Source organism: Gigantopelta aegis, chromosome 3 (genome assembly GCF_016097555.1).
Source record: "Gigantopelta aegis isolate Gae_Host chromosome 3, Gae_host_genome, whole genome shotgun sequence".
Classification (NCBI taxonomy): domain Eukaryota; kingdom Metazoa; phylum Mollusca; class Gastropoda; order Neomphalida; family Peltospiridae; genus Gigantopelta; species Gigantopelta aegis.
In genome coordinates, this window is record NC_054701.1 from 79,392,831 (window position 1) to 79,417,259 (window position 24,429).

General features: G+C 35.4%; 1 protein-coding gene across 3 annotated transcripts in view; it reads right to left on the reverse strand.

The window, feature by feature from the left end:
• The window catches only part of LOC121369132 (filamin-A-like), a 144,839-nt gene that overhangs the window by 56,746 nt on the left and 63,664 nt on the right, over positions 1–24,429 (reverse strand). For all 3 annotated transcript variants that reach the window (XM_041493999.1, XM_041493998.1, XM_041494001.1), the window contains 8 exons: positions 21,994–22,167; positions 21,083–21,193; positions 19,340–19,552; positions 18,700–18,870; positions 17,316–17,439; positions 15,853–16,006; positions 14,157–14,346; positions 13,552–13,796 (listed from right to left, as the gene is read on the reverse strand). In XM_041493999.1, coding sequence (XP_041349933.1) covers positions 13,552–13,796; positions 14,157–14,346; positions 15,853–16,006; positions 17,316–17,439; positions 18,700–18,870; positions 19,340–19,552; positions 21,083–21,193; positions 21,994–22,167 — 1,382 coding nt within the window. The remainder of the gene's footprint in view (positions 1–13,551; positions 13,797–14,156; positions 14,347–15,852; positions 16,007–17,315; positions 17,440–18,699; positions 18,871–19,339; positions 19,553–21,082; positions 21,194–21,993; positions 22,168–24,429) is intronic.

Sequence of the window (24,429 nt, forward strand, 5' to 3'; positions counted from 1 at the left end):
CAACCCCCAAATTACCAAAGGTCCACATTTTTTCTATCAAATTTAGATAACACTATGTAAACCTTTTTTTTTCTTTTTTTGTGCTGATTATTATCAAGTCTTAGCCACTGCTGGTCCCATCATGAGGAATTCACCCCACCTACTTCCATTATAAATCTGGGCCTGAACAGCGTCTTGTTTTGGAAGAAACATCTTCAGTTTATGGCGTTTTGTGAGTAGAGTCTTAGCAGCTGTCCAAAGTTGTCAACACCCCACAACAAAACTGATAGCAAGGGCGTGGCAATCAGATAAATTATTTCTGCCTTTTGACCATGGAAAACGTGAGTTTAAAAAAAAGAGAAAAAGAAAAGACTTATAAATCATGGAACTGCTACACTAATTGAATCAGCCAGTCACTTCTGTAGGAATATATACGGTATGAAAAAAAAAGGTGTATTTTGTTTAACCACACCACTAGAGCACATTGATTTATTAATCATCGGCTATTGGATGTCAAACCTTTGGTAACTTAGACATATAGTCTTAAAGAGGAAACCCGCTACATTTTTCCATTGGTAGCAAGGAATCTTTTATATGCACCATCCCAGACAGGATAGCACATACCACAGCCTTTGATATACCAGTTGTAGTGCACTAGCCGGGATGAGAAATAGCCCAATGGGTCCATTGATGAGGATCGATCCCAGACCGACCTCACTTCAAAACCACTGAGAAGAAAATCCCCAAGTGACTGTTTACTCCCTGTGCTTCTTCAATTAGCAGCACATCTGGTTAACAGATATCTGGGTGCATACCACCAAATCAAATCTCATGGACAACACCAGTAACATGTGCTACATGCAACTTTTCAATCAACATGTACACAACAAATATATACAACAACACCTCCTCCTCAACTCCTTGCATGCTGTCGGCAGCAATGCTGCCCAATGTTATGTCTTTGTGAATCATTGGGGGCGAGAAGTAGCCCAGTGGTAAAGCACTCACTTGATGTGTGGTCGGTTTGGTATTGATCCCCGTCAGTGGGCCTATTGGGCTATTTCTCACTCCAGCCAGTGCACCATGACTGGTACATCAAAGGCCATGGTATGTGCTATGCTGTCTATGGGGTGGTGCATATAAAATAGCCCTTGCTGTTAATCGAAAAGAGTAGCCCATGAAGTGGCGACTGTGGGGTTCCTCCCTCAATATCTGTGTGGTCCGATACCTTATGTCCGACACCATATAATCGTAAATAAAATGTGTTGAATGCGTCGTCAAATAAACCATTTCCTTCCTTCCTTCCTTTCTTGGGTCATTGCTGGCAGGTTCTGCTGCCTGGTGGAAGTGCCTCATTTCTGTCAAAATGTATATCAGTGTCCCCATTATTAAATGGACAGTCCTGAGTTTGCAGCCATTGCAAGAGTCTTCTTAGCAATGAAAGTTACATATTAAATACATTTTCTTGTTTAGTAAATCAATGTCTGTATTTCCTATGTGTTTACCAGTGGCAGGGAAGGAGTTTTCAGTGTTCTAAATATTTAAAAATTAGGGCACTCTGAAGTTTGAGATGGTAAAGAAAGATTCTATTATCTATTGCACCTGAAGCAAGCTCCCTGTTACAAGAGCCAAATCTCACAATTTTATACAAAACAACCCACAAACATTTGATTAATGACACCACTAGAGCACATTTATTAATTAATCATCGGCTATTGGATGTCAGACATTTGATAATTTTGACATATATTCTTAGAGAGAAAACCTACAATTTCCCCATTAGTAGCAAGGGATCTTTATATGGACTATCCCATAGACAGGAAAGCACATATCATGGCCTTCGATATATACTGGCTGGAATGAGAAATAGCCCAATTGTCCAATAGATGGAGATGATCGCAGATGGACCATACATCAGGAAAGCACTTTACCACCAAACTACATCCTGCTCCCAAATTTATAAAAGTGTCCCCACTATTAAAGTATTATCATACTAATACTTAAAATCATTGAAACACACCCAAAATACATTGCAACCCTCTTTGAAACCAGAGCTTTGTTAAACCAGAATTAAGTCAAAACCAGTTGGTTTTTATGAACCTTTAATTAACCAGTGATGAAGGTTTGAAGCTTTATGATCTAATTGGAAAACCAACCTAAAGGATATATAGATTTAATCTTAATAACAGCCAAGGTACAAAGATGGGTTAAAGATGATGATTTAATAAAGAGTAACTAATTTTGTCAAACCTATGTTGGAACTAGCGATCCTTCCAAAGATAAAATAGGATGGATGTACTTATACCATCATCCTGGCTGTTTTGTTTAATGAACCACTAGAGCACATTAGTTAATTAATCATCAACTACCGGATGTTAAACATAATTTTGTTAATTCTGATATGTGGTCTCCAGAGGAAACATGCTACATTTCTTCTTTAGCAGCAAGTGATCTTTCATAAATATGGCCTTCGATATACCAGTCATGGGGGCATTGCTTGGAATGGGAAAACACTAAAGAAAGGATTGAATCCACGGAATGGGCCAACTGACACACAGTGAAGCACTTGCTAATAAGTAATTTATAGGTGCATACACCACCTGGACCTTTTCAACTCTTGAGCAAAGATATTTATGCTTTAACATGATGACAGTTTATAATTCACATTAAAAAAAAAACCCACCTAAATCAGCATACATGATTGGTTTCCAATAAACACATCTTCGATTATCTGTATCTATAGGGTGCATTATCTATAGCCTATTAAGTTGAAAAAAATACTTGTAAAGAAATGAAATGTTGCAGTAAATTAATGTATATAATGGTTCGGTGCTGGTAACTGACAAGCACTAGCTACACTACCGTGGATATATAGCTGATCACAATCACGTGTTACAAAATGTATTCTTAATTAATCTGATGATGCGATATGCAAGACAAGGCTATCAAAATGTCTGCATTTCTTAATGGCTTAATATCCGCTCAGCATTGTGGTGTGTTTTTATTTAGCTCTAGTTCAATTTGGTCTTCATCAGTTTTTGGGGGGTTTTCAAAAAAAAATCACACTTAACTTGTATTGCCATGTAGTATAACATTTTAAAAAGAAAACTGATTATCAAGATTTATCTTAATTATACTGTATGGTAGCATTATATAATCAAAATAACATTAAATTTATACTGTAAAAACTAATTTCACAACAACTATTTAAATGCAAATAAATCATAACATTAAAGTTATAATGTAAAAACTATTTTCTCAACTATTTAAAGTTAAAAGCAGATATATTGTAACATTAAACTTATAATGTCATCAGCTAATAAATATATATTTTCTTTTGTAAAAATAAAAGAAATATGTAAAAAAACAATAATAAAATATCCTATATTTTAATTATCAAAATAACATAGATAATTTTTAATCAATGATGAAAAGTAAAATTTTATTTTCAGCAGTGCTAATGTCGCAAAACCATTTTGTTTGCAATGTTTTTAAAGGAATTTATTCTACAAACTTACCCTAAATAATCCAGAACTTAATTCCTATAACCAGAGAAAGTTTTTATCCAATTTTTTTTCAAATTTGTGTTCAAATTTGTCAAGATGTATCCGCTAGAGTAAAAATCCGCTTTTGTAAATGAACAAAAGACAGCAGCCTACATCAGACTACACAAAGACACTGATCACCGGATTCCTCAATGTTGATTGGATGACATAAGAAGCAGCCTGCAGACATGTACTAGCGTACTGACAACTGGTGTTGAATTTAACATGTGCATTCTTTTGCACCGACAACAATATAATAAAAAGTACAAACCCCCTGCTATGAAAATCCGATGGGAAACGATAACTCGGCAGTAGACATCAAAGTCAGTTTTAAATCATGTACACAAGCTCAAAATACAGGAGATATATAACTAAATTCCCTGTTACTTCTGCTCCCTCGAGCATTAATTATTCAAAACATGTTGTGACACATGTACTTCAGCATTCAGATGCACATATTGCAAAGATGATTTCTTAAGCTGACTGGACCAAACTTTCAACCAATGAGAATGCGGCAATTGGAAATATGCATTCCACAGAGTAATGGGCAACAAGAACCTCTGCCAAATAGCTTTGGTAATTAGACATGGTTGAAATGAAACTTTTCCTAAATACTTTCATATGAGACAAAGACACGAACTGGCCATTCATCTCATGTTTCTCGCGAGCTCCTATTTTTACTAAGCAATTATTAATATTTTAATGGAGTTTGCACAGTGAAGGGGAAAATATTGACAAATGTCTACTGTGAATGTGTTAATTTAAGTATCGCCACATAGCCTTGCCACAGCCAAATCATAAAGCATCTTGTGAAAACATTTACTGCCCTCCGCAGTCCAGAGCTGACTGCATGTGATATACCACTGATAGTAAACCAGGGACGAACTGATACCAGTCCATACAAAATGGTATCGTATTGCACCTGCCGAAAAAGCAATCTTTAAAATTTATGAATCCAGGTCGACACCAGAAAGATAAGACCAGTAATGTTCAAAAGATTGACTAAAAAATATGATGAGCACTTAAGAATCTTGATACTGGGTTCATTAAGTTTTGTCCAAGTGTTAATACTACATATTCTCACCATGATAATAGTGTATTTTTCATCATGTGACACCTTGTCAGATATTTGAAAGGGATTTTTTTTCCTTTTTCTTTAAACAGAATTTACATTTTTACATATCAATTGTTTCTTAATCACTTTTGATACTTGGTTTAAATTTTATACATTTTCATATCAAGAAACTACCCATCTTTAACACAACCCACAGTAAAATATATACTAATATTTGAAAAATTAAAAAATAAAAACAAATAAGCACCAGTACTGTAAAATTACATTTTCATATACTGTTGAAATGTAAATATTAGTGTTTTTTATTTCTCAATGACTTTTTATAATTCTGGTAAACATAAAAACAAATAGATATTATTATCCTTTAAATATTTATTCTGAAATGTTTTTGCACCACTTAGAATTAACTTGTAAAGGACCCAATCTAATAATCTACTAGTGTTTATGCATGTCGATGTATATTTTGGAGAATGTGATAATATATGTACTAATATTTAACACTTCCTACTTGGGGCAAAAGGAACCGTCAAGCTAAAATAATAGCTTTTTTCTTTAATAAATGTTTTAGACTTTTCATTGGTACATGAAAAAAAAGAAAGGAATGTTTTCTTTATCATAATCCAGCATTCATCCAAAATGGCAGCTATTAGTTTGTAAATAGATAGTATATTTTATTCTTTTTATATTACTTTACCATAAATGAAACCAACTGCCACAACATAGGTTATTATTGTAAACAGCAAACGTTTCATAATATTTTACCATAAATATAGTTAACTGCCACAACATAGGTTATTCTTTTAAACAGAAAGGTCTTTCAAACATATTTTAGCATAAACGAAGCTAACTACTACCAAATTGCTTTTAAAGTGAGGTCTTTCAAACATACTTTACAATAAATAAAGCCAAATACCACCAAATAGGCTACTCTTTTCAACAGCATGGTCTTTCAAACATACTTTACCATAAATGAAGCAAACTACCCCCACATATGATATTCTTTTAAACAACAAGGTTCTCATATATACTTTACCATACAAACAAGAAAGAAAGAAAGAAATGTTTTATTTAACGACGCACTCAACACATTGTATTTACGGTTATATGGTGTCAGACAGATTTACCATATAAACAGGACAGGATAGGACAGGATGACATACCTAAACATTCGATATATGCAGTTATGAAACACTAGTTGGAAACAAGAAAGCTCAGTTGGTCTACATAAGATATTCTGTGACTGCTAAAAATGTGTACATTTCAGGCTATATTGGCAGCCAAGACGAGAAAGTTATCTTGAAAAGTCTCAAACAGAAATGAACATGACAGAAAAGGAAGAGAGCGGAAATGAAATTAGCTCCATCTTCAACTGCCATGAATGTAAAGCGATGAGCAGCAAGGGAAACAGCGAGGTAAAAGGCAATTAGCTTCGTTTTCAAATCTATGTGGCAAATTGAAATTTTATTTCCTTGGTGCAATTCAGATGTGCAGATCCTTCAAACCTTAAGAAAGTGGCAACCTTTTGAGTTGATCACTATACTAAATGGATTGAAGCCATCAAACATTGGAAGGAAAGAAATTGAAACGAAAGGAATGTCTGTTTAAAAGTAAACTTTGTTTTGTTTAACACCACTACTAGAGCACATTGATTCATTAATCATCGGCTAATGGATGTCAAACATTTGGTTATTTTGACATATAAAGGAGAAACCTGCTACATTTTTTTTCTATTTGTAGCAAAGGAATTTTATATGCACTATCCCACAGACAAGATAGCACATACCATGGCCATCAATATACCAGTTGTGGTGCACTGGCTTGAATGAGGAATGTCTGTTTAATGACGTTGTTGAACATTATTTAATTAGCCATTATTGGGTGGTCTAAAAAATATTGTACTTATAACATTATTCATAAGAAGTGATATTATTAAACAAAAATAAACTTTAAATATCATAAGAAGAAGTGCTACTACTCCCAAAATAAACAAGCATTTTGAGAGTACCACTAAAGCAATATATGCCCCCTACCAGGTCTAACACATTTTGTTATCTCCTAAGTTCAAGGGCCATAACTGTGTCTAAAATGGGTAAATTGCTGTGATAGTCAAACTTGATCTGAACCAGTTTATGATAAAGCTATACACAAAATCTTAGCTCATTATCTTCAGGCATTGCAAAAGAACGGTCTGGAAAACAATATAGGACAGACAAACAGACAGATGGATGGATGAATGGACGGACAGATGGACAGATGGATGGACAGCCATAAGGATAGAATATTTTATTTAATGACACACTTAACACATTTCAGCTCATTGGGCTATTTCTCACTCCAGCCACTGCACCACGGCTGGTACATCAAAGGCTGTGGTATGTGCTATCCTGTCTATGGGATGGTGCATATAAAAGATCCCTCGCTGCTAATCAAAAAGAGTAGCCCATGAACTGGCGACAGTGGGTTTCCTCTCTCAATATCTGTGTGGTCCTAACCATATGTCCGACGCCATATAACCGTAAATAAAATGTGTTGAGTGCATCGTTAAATAAAACATTTTCTTCATTTCCCTACTGATCCAGCTGGAAGGGACTATAGGTTTTGTCTCTGGAAGGGACTATAGGTTTTGTGTCTGGAAGTGACTATAGGTTTTGTGTCCGGAAGGGACTATAGGTTTTGTCTCCGGAAGGGACTATAGGTTTTGTCTCCGGAAGGGACTATAGGTTTTGTCTCCGGAAGGGACTATAGGTTTTGTCTCCGGAAGGGACTATAGGTTTTGTGTCCGGAAGGGACTATAGGTTTTGTGTCCGGAAGGGACTATAGGTTTTGTCTCCAGAAGGGACTATAGGTTTTGTCTCCAGAAGGGACTATAGGTTTTGTCTCCAGAAGGGACTATAGGTTATGTCTCTGGAAGGGACTATAGGTTTTGTGTCCGGAAGGGACTATAGGTTTTGTGTCAGAAGGGACTATAGGTTTTGTCTCCAGAAGGGACTATAGGTTTTGTTTCCAGAAGGGATTATAGGTTGTGTGTCAGAAGGGACTATAGGTTTTGTTTCCAGAAGGGACTATAGGTTGTGTGTCAGAAGGGATTATAGGTTTTGTCTCCAGAAGGGACTATAGGTTGTGTGTCTGTCCTCCTGTTAGTGTTTGGTTGGTCTAGGATCAATCCCAATTTGTTGGTCAATTGGGCAATTTCTCATTCCAGCCAGTGTTCCATAACTAGTGTAACAGAGTTGAAGTTTGCTTTGTTTAACAACACCACTAGAACACATTGATTTATTAATCATCAGCTGTTTGATGTCAAACATTTGGTCATTTCTGACATATAGTCATGAAGCGAGCGCTTTACCACTGGGCTACGTCTCGCTCTGGACCAGTAGGAGACTAATAAATGCCGCACACTGAATAATATGTACTTGTAGTTATTTAGCTGCAGCAGAATCCATCTCCTGAAAAGCCCAACTCTCGAGTGATACAGGAAGTATTGGTTACATGCAGCTCTCATAATAATGTCATCTTGACCTCGGAAGCCAAAATACCTTCCAAAAGGTTTTGCTTTCTAGGTAAAAACATTATTGCATTGAAAATCTTTGTTGTTGACTGGCAGAACAGATGAGGTGTGGTTGAAACAATTTTTTTTTTTATGAAGTGGTACAAAAATAGAATAAATAACTTTTCTGGTGAAATATTTCAGATAAAATTTGGCCCAAGTTTCTTGAGAACATTCTAGTTGCACTTCATCCTCTTGGCACTTTTTCACCTCATTGACTTCCATTGAAGTGGATAGGGTTATTAGCTGACATTCAGTACTTTGAAGACCTACCTATGAGAATCAGGGGGTGCATCTCCACTAAATGGTTTTCTGCAATCTTGATCTTAGAAGTATAATGCAAAAGCAACAGCCACCAAATTTGTGAAGATGGTGTTGGCATATAAACACAAGTTGGAAAAATAGAGATAGGATGTAAGTAAAATGTGTTTTGTTTGTACATGTAATGATTTTCTGAGATAATGAAAGGAAATCTACAATGTAATATGCAAGGCCCTTTCAACAGTATTTGATTGTTCTGACCACTTATCGTATTTTGATCTGGACTGCAGACTGCCTTCTTGATGCCACACTTTTTGCACTCAGGTCCAGGTCCAGTTGACACATACACATACATGCACACACATGCACACACATGCACACACATGCACACACATGCACACACACACACAGACACACACACACACACACTTTATATATATATTTATCCTGCAATCACTGTATTCATTGTCAAGATATGATGACTAGATAAATCTCTATATTTTTGGTCACTGACCAAAACTATAGGTCACGTGACATAAGCCCGACTCGACTCGAGTATTTTAGAGTAGTTTTCAGTAAACATACTCTTTAAATCATTTGTTGAAGTACAGTAAATACAATTAGCTTTTAGTTTTATGATAACAATACAAAACTTGTATATTTATTTATGAATTAGAGTTTAGAAATGCTTTTCTAATGTGACAGAATGTAGGTATCGTCTTACAAATAATGACGTCATGTATCTTATATGACGTCATACGGCAAAAGCCTTGCTAGGTTGACAATACTCGATTTGCGTACACAAAAATAGAATAAATAATGATTTTCCGAATATTCCTGTAGCATTGCAGGATAAAAGAAATAACTGGTTACTGTCTTAAGATATTGGCTTTATCCTGCTCAGGTCGAATGGCAAATGCAGCTCGGCAGAGCCTCGCTGCATTCACCATTCTAACCTTCGCAGGATAAAGCCGATATCTTAACCCTTTCCGACTATGGAACGGGAAATCCCGTTAAAAAAAAAAAATCACCGTTCAGACTACAGAACGGGAAATCCCGTTGTGTGTTTTCAGTTTGTATTTACAACCAAATTTGTCACAGGTTGACATGTGCAATGGAGGCAGTGCTAACAACAACATCCTGTAGAAGTGATACATGGTTTGCCGTGAGAAAGTGCTCATTTGTTCAGAACTTTTCAGCCTATTTAGTATAGCTGTTCTTTTAACTACAATGGCGACATCCATTTTCTATAATATGACCTTCACGAAAAATTATCGCGATAGTGATATTTTATCGTAATGTAACGGTGATAATTCCGTTGGAATTCCACTAGCTGAAATACTATCACGAATTCAAGATGACATACCACTTTAGAGATTTGCACGTGGTCGGAAAGATTTTCAAAATGGGTTTATTCATTTACACATTTTCATAGATATTTGGTATGTTTTAATAACCAGTGATTTTGTTTAATATACCTCTACATATGTATACTTAATGAGCTCTTTCTCATAGAAAATTTATTTACGTTTACAAATATGCTTGAACCAGTCTTCTACTATGCATAATAAATAAGTTATGATCAAAAAACCATCTGTAAATTTATTCTGTTTAACTGTCAAATATATCAATTCCTGGGGCACTTTGAAGACAATGGGTTAACGAGTCTGAAAGGGTTAAGACAGTAACCAGTTATTCCCTACACACACACACACACTCACTCACTCACTCACTCACTCACTCACTCACTCACTCACTCACTCACTCACTCACTCACTCACTCACTCACTCACTCACTCACTCACTCACTCACTCACTCACTCACTCACTCACTCACTCACTCACTCACTCACTCACTCACTCACTCACTCACTCACTCACTCACTCACTCACTCACTCACACACACACACACACACACACACACACACACACACACACACACACACACACACACACACACACACACACACACACACCTATATATATCTATGTATATATCTATATGTATATATATAATATATATGTTATATATATATTACATATATATATATATATATATATATATATACACACCATGCTAAATATTGCATACTAAGATGAATTCCATAAATTCAATAGAAGTTGCCAACTTAACAAAGAAATGGCTATAGCCTTGACTAATAAGGGCGATCATATTTTCGGGGTAAAGCCAAGTGTAAGGCCACCACATTCCATGTAAAACATTCCCATGCTTAGCAATATATAATCTTATGTCTGGCTTATAAATATTGAAAACATAATAACATAAGGGTAAATCACAGTAACCTAAAGTTAGCATGGGTTTTTTTATGCAGTTACTTTTTTGTCCACGTGAACAATTTGGTGTTTTCTTTTACATTTTATTTGGTCAGTACAAGTCTTGAATCTTATTTTGAGCTGTTAATAAAACGAAATACTATAGGACTTTGATTAGAACAAAAATATGCTAAAGCTGAAATTCGAGAATAAAATAACGAGCTATGACTAATTAAGGATTTGGTCTACGACTATTGGACCAGGAGTCATTTTGCATTTCTGTGCCATTTTGGGGATGGAGGAGGAAAGAGTGCATGCCTTAGACCATGGAGCAAGTGGTTATGATTCTAATAACTTTAGGTTCTTTGACCTCTCCCTAAGCCCTTCACCCTACAGGCATGAATCCCAGTTTTTTTTTAGCCAAAACAGTTTTCTCTTATTTTCAACTATAGCCAGTTTTAATGTACTCTCTTTCTTTTTTTTCTTTCTTTTTTCCTATCTTGTATCTTGTTAAACTAAATGGAAAACAATTTATCTTCACTGCAGCTGCACATCAACATCATTTTCAACAGATTTTATCTTAAAAAGAAATACTTCAGAGACTTTCTAATGAATACATTGATGCTTCTTGATAGCTGTATCATATTCAAAATCTTCATGTCCTTATCGCTTATTCCACTTTAAAACGACATTCAAGCCATGCATAACAGAACTGAAGCTAGCTAACTAGAGTGGGAGTGCTTGTTAAACATTTTGTCAAATGTACTCATTTAAAAACATCATTCACTAGCTCTGGTTATTTTGAAAAAACTTGAGAATTCAGACCTCAAAAAAAAAAAAAAAACAAAACATTCCTCAAATGTGTTGTATGTTGAAAGAAAAAAATGAACAAAAGATGTCTTATGTGGCCTTTTTAAGTGGATTGTCAAAAAGACAGGTGTGACTAAACAAAGAAAATGGATCTGATGGGGAAACTGGGTTTTTTGGTGTTTAACAAAACTGTGACAAAGGAGTTGAAGACATAGACATCTGCAAAGCTTGTTACCAAGGATTTGAAAAAGTGTTTCAGATTTCAACACTGACAGGAGACAAGATTGTGCCAATGTCTGCTAGAAATATCAATGAAGAGCAAACACATTGACTCTAATGTAAATAAGAGTTGTTTTCGCCACAGAAGTGTATTCTTTTATTAGTCATAGATTGCAGCTAACGTGTAAACTATTTGCACTATTTAAGATAAATGTATTTCTAAAACACATACAATATTTTTTAACAAAGAGATACACAATGATCCAGACACAATGAGCAATAAACAAGACTAAAGAAACATTAAAAAAATATATATTAAAAAAACTAACAAAACAAAACCCCTCAACTTATTGTGGGGACTCAGCTTGATTTGACATTTTGCTCCTATTGAGTTAACACTTTACTGCAATGCAAACTTTTTGGGTACTGGCCTCAGTGGTGTCATGGTTAAGCTATCAGACATAAGGCTGGTAAATACAGGGTTTGCAGCCCAGTACTGGCTTCCGCCCAGAGTGAGTTTTAACATCTCAATGGGTACATGTAAAAGACCACTACACCTTCTCTCTCACTAACCACTAACCCACTGTCCTGGACAGACACGCCAGATAGCTGAGGTGTGTGCTTGAACCTTAATTGGATACAAGCACGAAAATAAGGTGAAATGAAATGAAAATATTTTGGGTTTTAACGGACATTTTTAATTACTAATTCTATAATAATACTAGCAAAAGTTGCTTAGCAACAAGAACAGTTACTTCTAAGGAACCCAACCTCTATGACACAGGATAAAATAGATTTTCATGAAAAAGTTTTAGGAAATCTAAAAGTAACTTCTACTAACTCACTATGTTAAAATACAGGCAACCACGAAAAGAGTTTTTATTAACATTTAGTAAGTCCTTAGAGTAAGATAGCATGAACATTTATTTACTGGAGTAAAGTCTGTATACATTAAAAAAAAAAAAAGGAAAAATTTTTTATTTCTTGTTTCCTCTAATGAGGTTTGAACTCATGATGATGTCTTAGTTCTAAACATGATTTTACTCAAGGTAGTTAGTTAATTTTATTTAATAACATTCATATTGAAATATCAGTAATAATTTGTGTATATAGAGAATAGCACAAGAGTGTCCATAAGATACTATTTACCTTACAAAATGTTTTCAAATGCATCAAATAAGCACAAGTGAGTTGGATACATTTTTAAACTAGATGTAAGACAAATGGTATCTAATGGACACATGTAGCATTCTATTTCTTACATATCCTTAATAATTAGGTTTAAAGGAAATTTAAACATGTTTTCAAACAAAAACTTTCTTATAACCTTTACAACAAAATTACATTAAAACATCTTAGAGAGAAATCTTCTTTCAGTAGTGTAAATTTCAGTGAATAATTTTCTCTTTGACATCTAGGTCATTACCATTGAGCAGCCAATCAAATGTCTTTAAATGTGTGACCATCTATGTGGAATATTGCAATGTAATATCACAAATTTCACAGTAAGTTCTCTCTATTGATGAAGATGAAAAAGTAACTGTTTTATTTAACGACACCACTAGAGCTCCAGTAGATATGTAAGACAAGTTAATCTTACATTAAGTACTCACTCACAGTATATTCTCTCGATTGATGAATATGTAAAAGTAACTTTTGTTTAACGACACCACTAGAGCTCCAGTAGATATATAAGACATGTTAATCTTACGTTAAGGACTTACTCCGATCAAAGTGTTCTATGAATTAGAAACAAAAATCTGAACTTTACAAAAACAAGCAGCACACACACACACAGACACACAGACAGACAGACACATCAAGCACTACATTCACTGACCTGTATTGTGTACTGCCCCTCTGGGATTGCATTTCCTCCGAACTTGATCTCAATCGTGTACTCGCCGGGGAACTGGGGTATGAAGGAGATGGTGAATGTTCCATCGCCTTGATCCAGAATATCGATGTCGATGTCAGTGCCATTGGGGCTGCGAATGCGACAGGTTATCTTGCCCATACCAGCCGTCTGAGCGTCAATCCTGATGAACGTTTCCTTGTTGACGGGCACAGTCTTCTCAGCACCATCTATAAGAGAGAAAGAAAGGAATGTTTTATTTAACGATGCACAACACATTTTATTTACGGTCTGATGCCATTATAGTTAAGAACCACACAGATATTAAGAGGAAACCCGCTGTCGCCACTTCATGGGCTACTCTTTTCGATTAGCAGCAAGGGATCTTTTATATGCACCATCCCACAGAAAGGATAGTACATACCATGGCCTTTGATATACCAGTCGTGGTGCACTAGCTAGAACGAGAAATAGCCCAATGGGCCCACCTACTGCGCATCAAACGAGCGCTTTACCACTGGGCTACATCCCGCTTATCATTTTCACTTATAACTCTACAATACTGCCGGATTCATTTTTTTCTAACTTACCTGTAATTTTGCATTTAGAAGCATCTCCTGTCGGTGTGGCCTTGACATTGAATGGCGAGCCTGGAACATCCTTTCCAGCATATTTCACCTTGATGTCATACACACCAAGATCTTCGGGAGTGTATGTCACACTGTACGTCCCATCACCATTGTCCGTGATCATTGGACAGATGTAAGTACCATCTGGACGCTGTGAAAATAAATGTTGAAGCACTGTTTAGTCATGTATAAATAATAAGCATCTTGACAGAATACTGCTAAAGCAATGCATATCCCCTACCAGGCACAACTGTTTTTCGTATCTCCTAAATTTAAGGTCCATAACTCTTTGAAAAATGGGTAAATTGTTATGAAAGCTAAACTTGATCTGTAACAGGACATGATAAAGCTATAGACAAAATTTCAGGTCAATATCTTAAGGCACTGCAAAAACAAAAGTTTGGGAAAACACACTTTCGTATCTTCTAAGTTCATGGCCATAACTGTCAAAAATTAATAAATCGCCATAAAAGTCAAACTTCATCTATAGTACATGATACACAACATGTCAGCCAGCTCAATATCTCAAGGCATTGTGAAAAAAACATCCAGGAAACAAATGTTCAATATATCCTAAATTCAAGGGCCATAACTCTTTGAAAAATGGGTAAATTGCTATGAAAGTTAAACTTGATTTGTAACAGAACATAATAAGGCTACACACAAAATTTCAGCTCAATATCTCAAGGCATGGTAAAAAAAAAAAAAGACATCCGTAAAACTGTATGTGGGACAGATGGACGGACAGACAGACAGAAGGATGGAAATGAAATCTATAATCTCCTCCAGTTGGACTGTAAGGGGACTAATAACTGTTGAAGCATCATTTAGTGGTGTACAAATAATAAAAGGTGGGTTGCAGGGATGTGATAAATTCAAGACATCATTTTACATGATCATAATCGGTAACACAACAAAGAAATGGGCTACTGGAATTGGTCTTTAAATAAATGATTTATGCAAATTTTAAAGTTTGTTTTGTTTAACAACACCACTAGAGCACACTGATTCATTAATCATTGGCTATTGGATGTCAAACATTTGATAATTCTGACATATAGTCTTAGAGGAAACCCGCTACATTTTTCTATTAGTGGCAAGAGATCTTTTATATGCACCATCCTACAGACTGGATACCCTGGCCAACCAATCCCAGAACAACACTGCATCAAGCAAGAGCTTTACCACTGGAAAACAAATGCTAAGACTGATGAAACATTAAAAGGAAACAACCATGTACTTTTGGTCACATATTAACATTTTTGCTGGCTCGTTGTACTGGAAGGAAGGAGGAAATGGTTTATTTAACGACGCACTCAGCACATTTCATTTACAGTTATACGGCGTCTGACATGGTTAAGGACTACACAGATATTGAGGGAGGAAACCTGCTGTTGCCACTTCATGGGTTACTCTTTTCAGTTAGCAGCAAACGATCTTTTATATGCACCATCCCAAACACAGGATAGCACATACCACGGCCTTTGATGCACCAGCCGTGATGTATTGGCTGGAGCAAGAAATAGCCCAATGGGCCTACTGACAAGGATTGATCCCAAACCGACTGTGCATCAAGCGAGCGCTTTACCACTGGGTATGTCTCGACCCTCGTCGTATGTGCATGTCAAGTTTAGCTATAACTAAGAAGAGAACCAACCTGAACAAAGACTTCAAGATCGGCAGTTCCAGCCTCTTTGGTGTCGATGGTGAACGTTGTTGGTAAACTTGCTGGTGTGGAGTTACCCACCCCTGGTCCAGTGACCTTCACCTTGCTGGGATCAACACCAGGCAGAACGCGCATGTTGAATGGGCTGAAGTTTAGGAAAGAGATTAATGCACATGTGCATGTTTGAACCTTCAATGGATTGATTAGTGCAATTATAAAGCAACATTCAACAGAATAAGTGATAAAAAGTTAAACTATTATTTAACCGTGTATAATCAGTGTTCAGAAGGTATAAAATAATGGATAAGATTTTTATTTATAATGGAAAAAAAAGATAAATATTTTATTTAATGATGCACTCAACACATTTTATTTATGGTTATATGGCATCGGACATACGGTTAAGGACCACACACAGATATTGAGAGGAAACCCACTGTCGTGAATTCATGGGCTACTCTTTTCGATTAGCAGCAAGGGATCTTTTATATGCACCATCCCACAGACAGGATAGTACATACCATAGCCTTTATTACACCAGTTGTGGAGCACTGGCTGGAACGAGAAATAGCCCAATGGGCCCACCGATGGGAATCGATCCTAGATCGACCGTGGATCAGGCGAGTGCTGTACCATTGAGCTACGTCCCGCCCCTATTTATAATCGATGACGGTATATGATGATAAAAATATGGCTTGTGCCCCACTAAGAGACTGTGCCGCAACTCTTAAAGATTGCTACAAAATTCTAACACCATAGTGACATCATAACTTATGATGGTTTTATGTTTTCCTAGTGCTAAGATAGCTTCGAAAATATGAGACCCAATAATTAACTAAAAGTCAAGTTGGCCAATTCTTTAGGAGCTGTGAACAAAAATTGACTCGTTCAAATATTTAACACATCTAGCAGTCCGACTTACTTGATTGTTATTTTTAATACACCAGATTTTGGAAAACATCTGAAATACTTTTTCTAGATGGGACCTTTAGAATTTTTAGATGACTCAATTATTTCTTAAAAACATTGTTGATTTTTGTTGAATGGCTGGGAGAAAATATCATTCATTATTATCCACATAGTTCAAGATATTCAGGGAAATATCATCAGTATGACCCACGTGTGTCATAATGATTTCACGTGAAGCGAGGTCATAATTTAATATGGCTTCATCAGTGTAAACACTTATCAAAAATGACGGGTAAAACAATAGTCCTGACACTCGTTTTGTAAAATCAGTACGACACATAAGCTCGTATAATAATCTCTATGTATGTACCTCTATGGTATAGGACTATTCAACCTTCAATTACAAAATTTAATGTTAGACAGTCATCAAGTTATGTACCCCTAAACAATATAGATATATATGAATGATTCTTTTATTACATCATGATCTAAAAGTGCATCAAATAAACATGACCATGAAGTTATTTAATACTGTAAATAGTTACCTGCCAGGCACCTCTTGGTTTGCATATTTGACATCAATTTTGCATTTACCCTCCTCAGTGGGCACATACGTAGCCTTGAACTTCCCTTCTTCAATGGGCTCAAGCTTAATGGGCTTCTTATTGCCTGTAAAAAGGAAGGAAAGAAATGTTTTATTTACGATGCACTCAACACATTTTATTTACGGTTATATGGTGTCAGACATATGCTTAAGGACCACAAAGATTTTGAGAGGAAACCTGCTGTCGCCACTACATGGGCTACTCTTTCCGATTAGCAGCAAGGCAATCAACCATTTCTATCCTAACATCCCCTTCCCAAAACTCCCACACACTGAAAACATCCAAGGCTCGTGTTTTTGGTAGCCAAATTAGCCACTGGCTAATTAAAAAGTATTTAAAAAAAAAAAGGCTAATAAAATTTGCAAGTGGCTAAAATTTTGGCTAAACCATTTTCTATCTTCTGATGTGAACAAACGGTTACATAATCTATCCGACAGCTGAAACATAATAATAATACCAAATATTCAATTAGCGTAATGGCGATCTCGCGACCAGTAACAAGAAAATCCAGAATACAGCGTAGGCCTTATGATGTTTATTTTAATAATCACTATTATTAATTTTAACGGCATGCATTCGACATGTATGACAGCAATGTGACAGTAATTCAATGTCTGGAAGAGCTGTAACTTGTTATTTTAACTTTGTAAAGTCTTTGAACCAAAGTAATGAAAACAAACCGACAATGTGCGTCAATCTGAATACACATGTCAGTTCAGGGCCGAAATACATGCAGGCTATCCCAAGAGCTGAGTTCAGCCAGATCGAGCGAAAATAAAACGTTTGCTACACTGGTTTGTGCACTTCACGTTAAACCAAATGGAGACGATGGACACCAATCAAATAGTTCGCGAATGTTAGGAAGAACGTTCGTTAGCTGAACCGAGGAAAGCTCTCGACGCGAATATACATCACACTTCAGAGTCAGCTGACACCCACGTGTCAAGAGGCTTCGTTGCGGACATTGAACAATACGATTACACAGAAGTAAATCTTGATGTAAATTTGTAGAAAAACAATAGTTGTTTGCATCAATGAATACCTAACGGCAGTTTCATTTATTTCCTTTGTCTTTGTTAATTTTATACCTATGGTCGAGAGGTCGCGATCGCGGGAAATGAACATGCAGTATTTATACAAATTGCAGTTAAACGTACACTGAATTAGTTTACAATAATTGTATTTGTTAGATAGTGTTAGATATATATTTGTAAGACTGTGAGGTGACATTTAATAAGGCAAGTGCTCTACCGGCTGATCTAGATCCTGCCCAAATTTTAAAAATAATTCCACACTGAAACTGAATTTATGATTCCACACATACCAGCTTGATCAGTAGTGGTTGCCTCAATCGGTGCCTCTCCTACTTCTGAGGTGTCCACGATGAACGTGGCGGGTTCGCCAGCTTTAACTCCCTTGGTGTCAAGACCTGGACCATAGCACTTCACCTTGCTAGCATCAACAGGGTTCTGAATCTTAACCTTGAAGGGACTTCCTGTAAACAGAATTTAAAACATTGTTTAAAAATATGTTTACAACAGATTATATTTTTTTATAATATGCATTCTGTTATTTAGTAATTAAAAAAAATTTATTACTTGAACTTAGAGAAAAACATAAAAGACTGGGGCCAAATTCACTAAAACATTGTTTAAAAATATGTTTACAACATATTTTTTTGTTAATATGGATTCTGTAACTTAATATTTTAAAAATTATTATTACTTGAACAAAGAGAAAAAGAGTAAAAGACCAGAGCTTAATTCAATAAAGTTTAACAACTCTGTAACCTTGTAGTGCAGTATAAAAAGACTTGCAATGAAGATGTGATGTTGCTTAAAATAGCTTTGTGAATTAGGAATGTCAAAAAATTAGCAAAAAAACTGACATTTTTCTTACAAAACTGTTTGAAATAAATAGCAAACTATCTCCAATAATGTAAAACAAGACAAAGTCATACAAACCTGGAATATGTTTCTCATCAAACTTGATGGAGATGTCGTAGGTGCCTGGTTTCGTCGGCATGTACTCGACGCCACAGCTGCCATCGTGGTTGTCGTTGTAGTTCATCTGAGCCTCGACTGGCCCCTCGATACCGAGTCCGAGACCACCTTTACCTGCCCCCTTCATGTCCACAGTGAAACGAGCCGGCTCATTGGTTGTACCACCTTCAAGACCTGAACAACGTGATCAGAACAAAAACATTTTAAGACTGATCAAACATTAAAGAGAATTAATCACGTGATTTTGGTCACATGTTAAACATTTTAGTTGGCTCATTGATTGTACCACCTTCAAGACCTGGACAATGTAATGAGAAACAAAATGCTGAGTCTGATAAAACATTAAAGAGAATCAATCATGTGATTCTGGTCACATGTTAAAATTATAGTTGGCTCATTGGTCGTACCACCTTCAAGACCTGGACAATGTAATCAGAAGAACATATGCTAATACTGATGAAACATTAAAAGGAATTAAACATGTGATTTTGGCCAAATTTTACAATTTGCGCTGGCTCATTGGTGATCAGTTAAAAGAAAATTAACCATGGGATTTTAGCAACATTTCAAACATTTTGTTGACTCATTGGTGATGCCACTTTCAAGACCTGAACAACGTAATCAAACAAAAATATTGAGATCACAAAGTCAGTAATTAAAGGAAATTATTTGTGTGTTTTAAGTACCATGTTAATGGGACTGCCCCGAGTTTGCTGCTATATACCATTTCCCTGACTATTAGAGCTTTTTTTAACAACTACTGTTCAGGAAGGAAGGTAATGTTTTATTTAACGACGCACTCAACACATTTTATTTACGGTTGTATGGCGTCCGACATAGGGTTAAGGACCATGCAGATATTGACGGAGAAAACATGCTGTTGCCACTTCATGGGCTACTCTTTTCAATTAGCAGCAAGGGATGTTATATGCACCATCCCATAAGACAGGATAGCACATACCATGGCCTTTCATGTAGAAGTCGTGTAACTACTGTTTAGAATACTGGTGTCTGTATAATCAGTGGTTCTGGTCATTCTGTTTGTAGTAATCCAAAATAGATTTTATCTCTCAATAATGCTGTATGTATGAAAAAATATATATCAAAGGGTAAAAAGAGTTAAAGCTACTGCAAGCATTTGGATGGTCAGAAACACACAGGACATACAAAGGCACTGATGTTCTAAACAAGAAAATTAATTGAAGAGTAATTCCAATCATTAAAAAGGCTTTATTAAATGAAAACATCTGACAAATTCAGAACAGTTCCTTCAAAGTTTTTGCTAGTGCATTTTTGATACCATCTTCAAGTCCTAAACAAGATTTTAAAAAATGATACTGCAAAAAGGTTAAAGGAACTCATTAGCGTGGTTTTTGATGCCATATTAAAATTTTGAATGTGTTAACTTCTCTATTTTGGGATATTTCAGTTTTCCTATTTTGTTATTGAGGTTATATATAATCAAAGAAAGGATTAAATAAAACCAATATACTTCCTCATAATAACATTTAAACATATTTTTAATGTGTTTGCAATTGACAGCAAAAGCTTTTAAAGACTGAGCCAATCTTCAATTACTTACATTTCTTTTTATTTATTTACTTTTCTTTTTTGTTTTGATAGGGAAATATATGTTGAATATGGAATTTGTCAATGAGCTGGAGTTCTGCAACTACAGAAGAAAGAAAAAAGCTTTTAACATACCAGGTCCATAGGCCTTCACTTTGCTGGCGTCACAGCCAGGAATAGCCTGCACTGAGAATGGACTCTGTGGGATAACTGCATCTTCATAGGACACATCCACTGTCATTGGTCCTGTAAGATGGAGAAAGAAAATGGACTGAGAAATGGATGGAATGGATGGATGGATGGAATGGATGGATGGATGGATGGATGGATGGATGGATGGATGGATGGATGGATGGATGGATGGATGGATGGATGGATAAATGGATGGATAAATAGATGGATAAATGGATGGATAGATGGTGGGGTGAATGGATGGATGGATGGATGGAATGAAAGGATGGAATGAAAGGAATGTTTTACAACACCCCAGCAAAAGATAAATTATGGCTGTCAGGAATCTTAACCAATGCTAATTGAGGCAGTTAAGATAAATCTCCCACTGCAGGTACAAAGAGCACCAATCTTGTAATCAAACAAAAAATGCAGAAAATCATTACTTCACATGTGCATTATCTTTTAGTATTTTCACATGGGCAAGTTCTGGGTCAGTAGAAAATTTTGTCATATTATCTATTAAACTTCCAATTATTTTGTAACAAAATATCAATTATTATATGAAATTATTTCATTAAATTAAAATAAAATTTAGCAATTGTTTTTAAAATTCACAATTGTCAAATTTGGCAAGTGCCAGAGCTAGCCCTGTTCACATGATGAACTCTTTTGGGCTTCAAGTTAAAAATAAAAAGCATATACAATCTATTTGCCACTTACATAAAACATTGCCAGTGAAAACAGTTGTCAGTGCCACAAACTAGTGTAGGGTAATATAAAACATCTTATTTTCTGGATACAAATATACATCTGATTTGTAACGTTCTCACAGACAATAAGAACAGGATGTGAAAGATTATTTGTGACCTTACCTTGTTCATAAGGAACATATTGTACAGTGTAGGTACCATCGGCATTGTTGCAAACTGGACATTCCATCTTCTGACCTTTCGGGTTGGTTATAGTGGCCTTCACATTGCCTTCGCCAACAGGAGATACAGATTTAGCATCAACAATGAACTCAGTTGGAGATTCAATGAACACTCCTGAAATCAATGACATTCATGTCAGTTCATGGCCAAAAGAAATATTATAATAAGTTTTAAAAAACCTAGATGTATCAAAATGTAAAAATAATTACAGTGAAAAAACCTTTAAACCAGGCATACAGAGGACCAAGTAAACAAGTCAGTTTTAAGGGTTATCTGGTTTAGAAAGATTATATTCTGTACTGATATTTAGAAAAGCACTGTGAAAAATGGCTGGTTTTGAAAGAATTCAGGCTCCGTATTCATAGACATACTTAAGTGAATGTATGATACTTAGCTATGTACTTCAAGTATGTATTTAAGTATCATACATTGACTTAAGTGTGTTTATGAACACAGAGCCTGGTCTACAGAGGGTCTGGTTTTGAGGGGTTCCACTGTATTATAAGACAATAGCAGACTTACAGCTTTTTCCTAATGTTGTTGCTATTGTACAGTGAAACCCCTCTTAACCAAACATTCATGGGATTACGTAAAATGTCCAGTTTTGTGAAATTCTGGTTTACTGATGGTCTGGAGCCTAATTCACAAAGGTGTCTTACGCTCTGCTAGACAACAAAGCATCCTCTTTGCAAGTCTTTTAGCATTGCACTGCGAGATTGCAAAGTTGTGAGAGTTTAGTGAATTAGGCCCCTGGTGTTGAGGGGTCTCACCAAAGAGATCTGATTTAAAAAAAAGCTCTATATCTGACACAAGCCAGGTATATATGCACTTAAGGTGATTTTAGTGCTACGATCGCTTCATGAATTGGGAAGGAAGGAAATGTTTTATTTAACGATGCACTCAACACATTTTATTTACGGTTATATGGCATTCATGAATTGGGATCCAATCTTTATCATTCATCTGGGATTGGATTTGAAGTTCATGAGTGGTGGAAATGACATACTAAAGGTATATATATATATATATATATATATAAAATGAAATAAGTTAGAAACTTTATTGACTGGCATAGTATTATAAGAGGTGGTCAGTGACATGATCGGCAGAAATATGGATAGATTGCCACCATTCAATGGCATAAGAGTATAATTTAACATTCCAAAAATTAAGAATCAAGATATCAAGACATGAAGACATCACAGAGCATATATAATCAAAGACCTTTTCAGAAGAAACAAAGCAGACATCTTAAGCAGTAACTTTGTGCCATAAATTCTTTTCATGAATAGTCATCACATTCAGACAAATATGATTAGACAATAGCATCAAGCCATTCAAATTTAAGACATGAACAGTTAGCTAATAACAATGGGCTGAATTTATGACAGGTCATGTGAAACTCCCCAAAACAGTCATGCATATTTAATAATTTTATAATAAAGTTGAAAGATGCTAGGTTTTTTTTAATGACATCAGTTAAGCAATTAATAATTGGTATTGGATGTCTTCAAAGACAACCTGCTACATTCTCCCATTAGTAGCAAAGGGGTCTTTTATATGGACCTTTTGTTATAAACAGAACAGCACATACCATCTTAGATATAGCCTACCAGTTGCAAAATGTTTAATAATAAATGCAAGTTTAGCCACATGCACACATTACATTTTGTCTAAATTTATGACTGAAGATGTATCTAAAACAAACTCCATGATCATTTTTCATAAATTTAGCCCAATAAGTCATTCACATATAGAAATTTGACAAACATATTAAGTCATTCACATTTTTTAATGTTAAATTCTACACATATTATATAATAATATGTTCTGCATACCAACTCCCTGAACATTTCAAACAATGCAGATCATATCTATCTTAATTAAAGGAAAACACTGGCAACTGTAGGTTTACAACATTTAATGTTAGATCTGGAATATTATTAAAATAATATGTTAGTGACAAAAGGAAATAAAATTCAACAGTGAAATTAAATTAGAAAACAATACTAACCATTCCTTAGTAATATTAATAAACAGTGATTCAAAAACTAAAATAAACATTATGTACAGTTTTAAAAAGATGTTATTTGGAGGAGAAATAAAACCACTTAAAAAGAGAAAAAATCAGTCTATTTCTTCTCAAGGGAGGTAACTCACTTATAATGGCACATTTGCCATTGGAATGTTTTAAACCCTTTTCCTTGTAAATGTTAATATTTTACAATATCAACTATTTGTATAGGTTTCATTAACTGGCCATAATTCCAAAGCTAATGACTTAGTGAATCAATCTTTTGATAGATAGCTTTATGAATTTAATATATTAAGAGATCAGAAAAGGAATCTCCACAAAAGTGAAATAATAATTCCTGC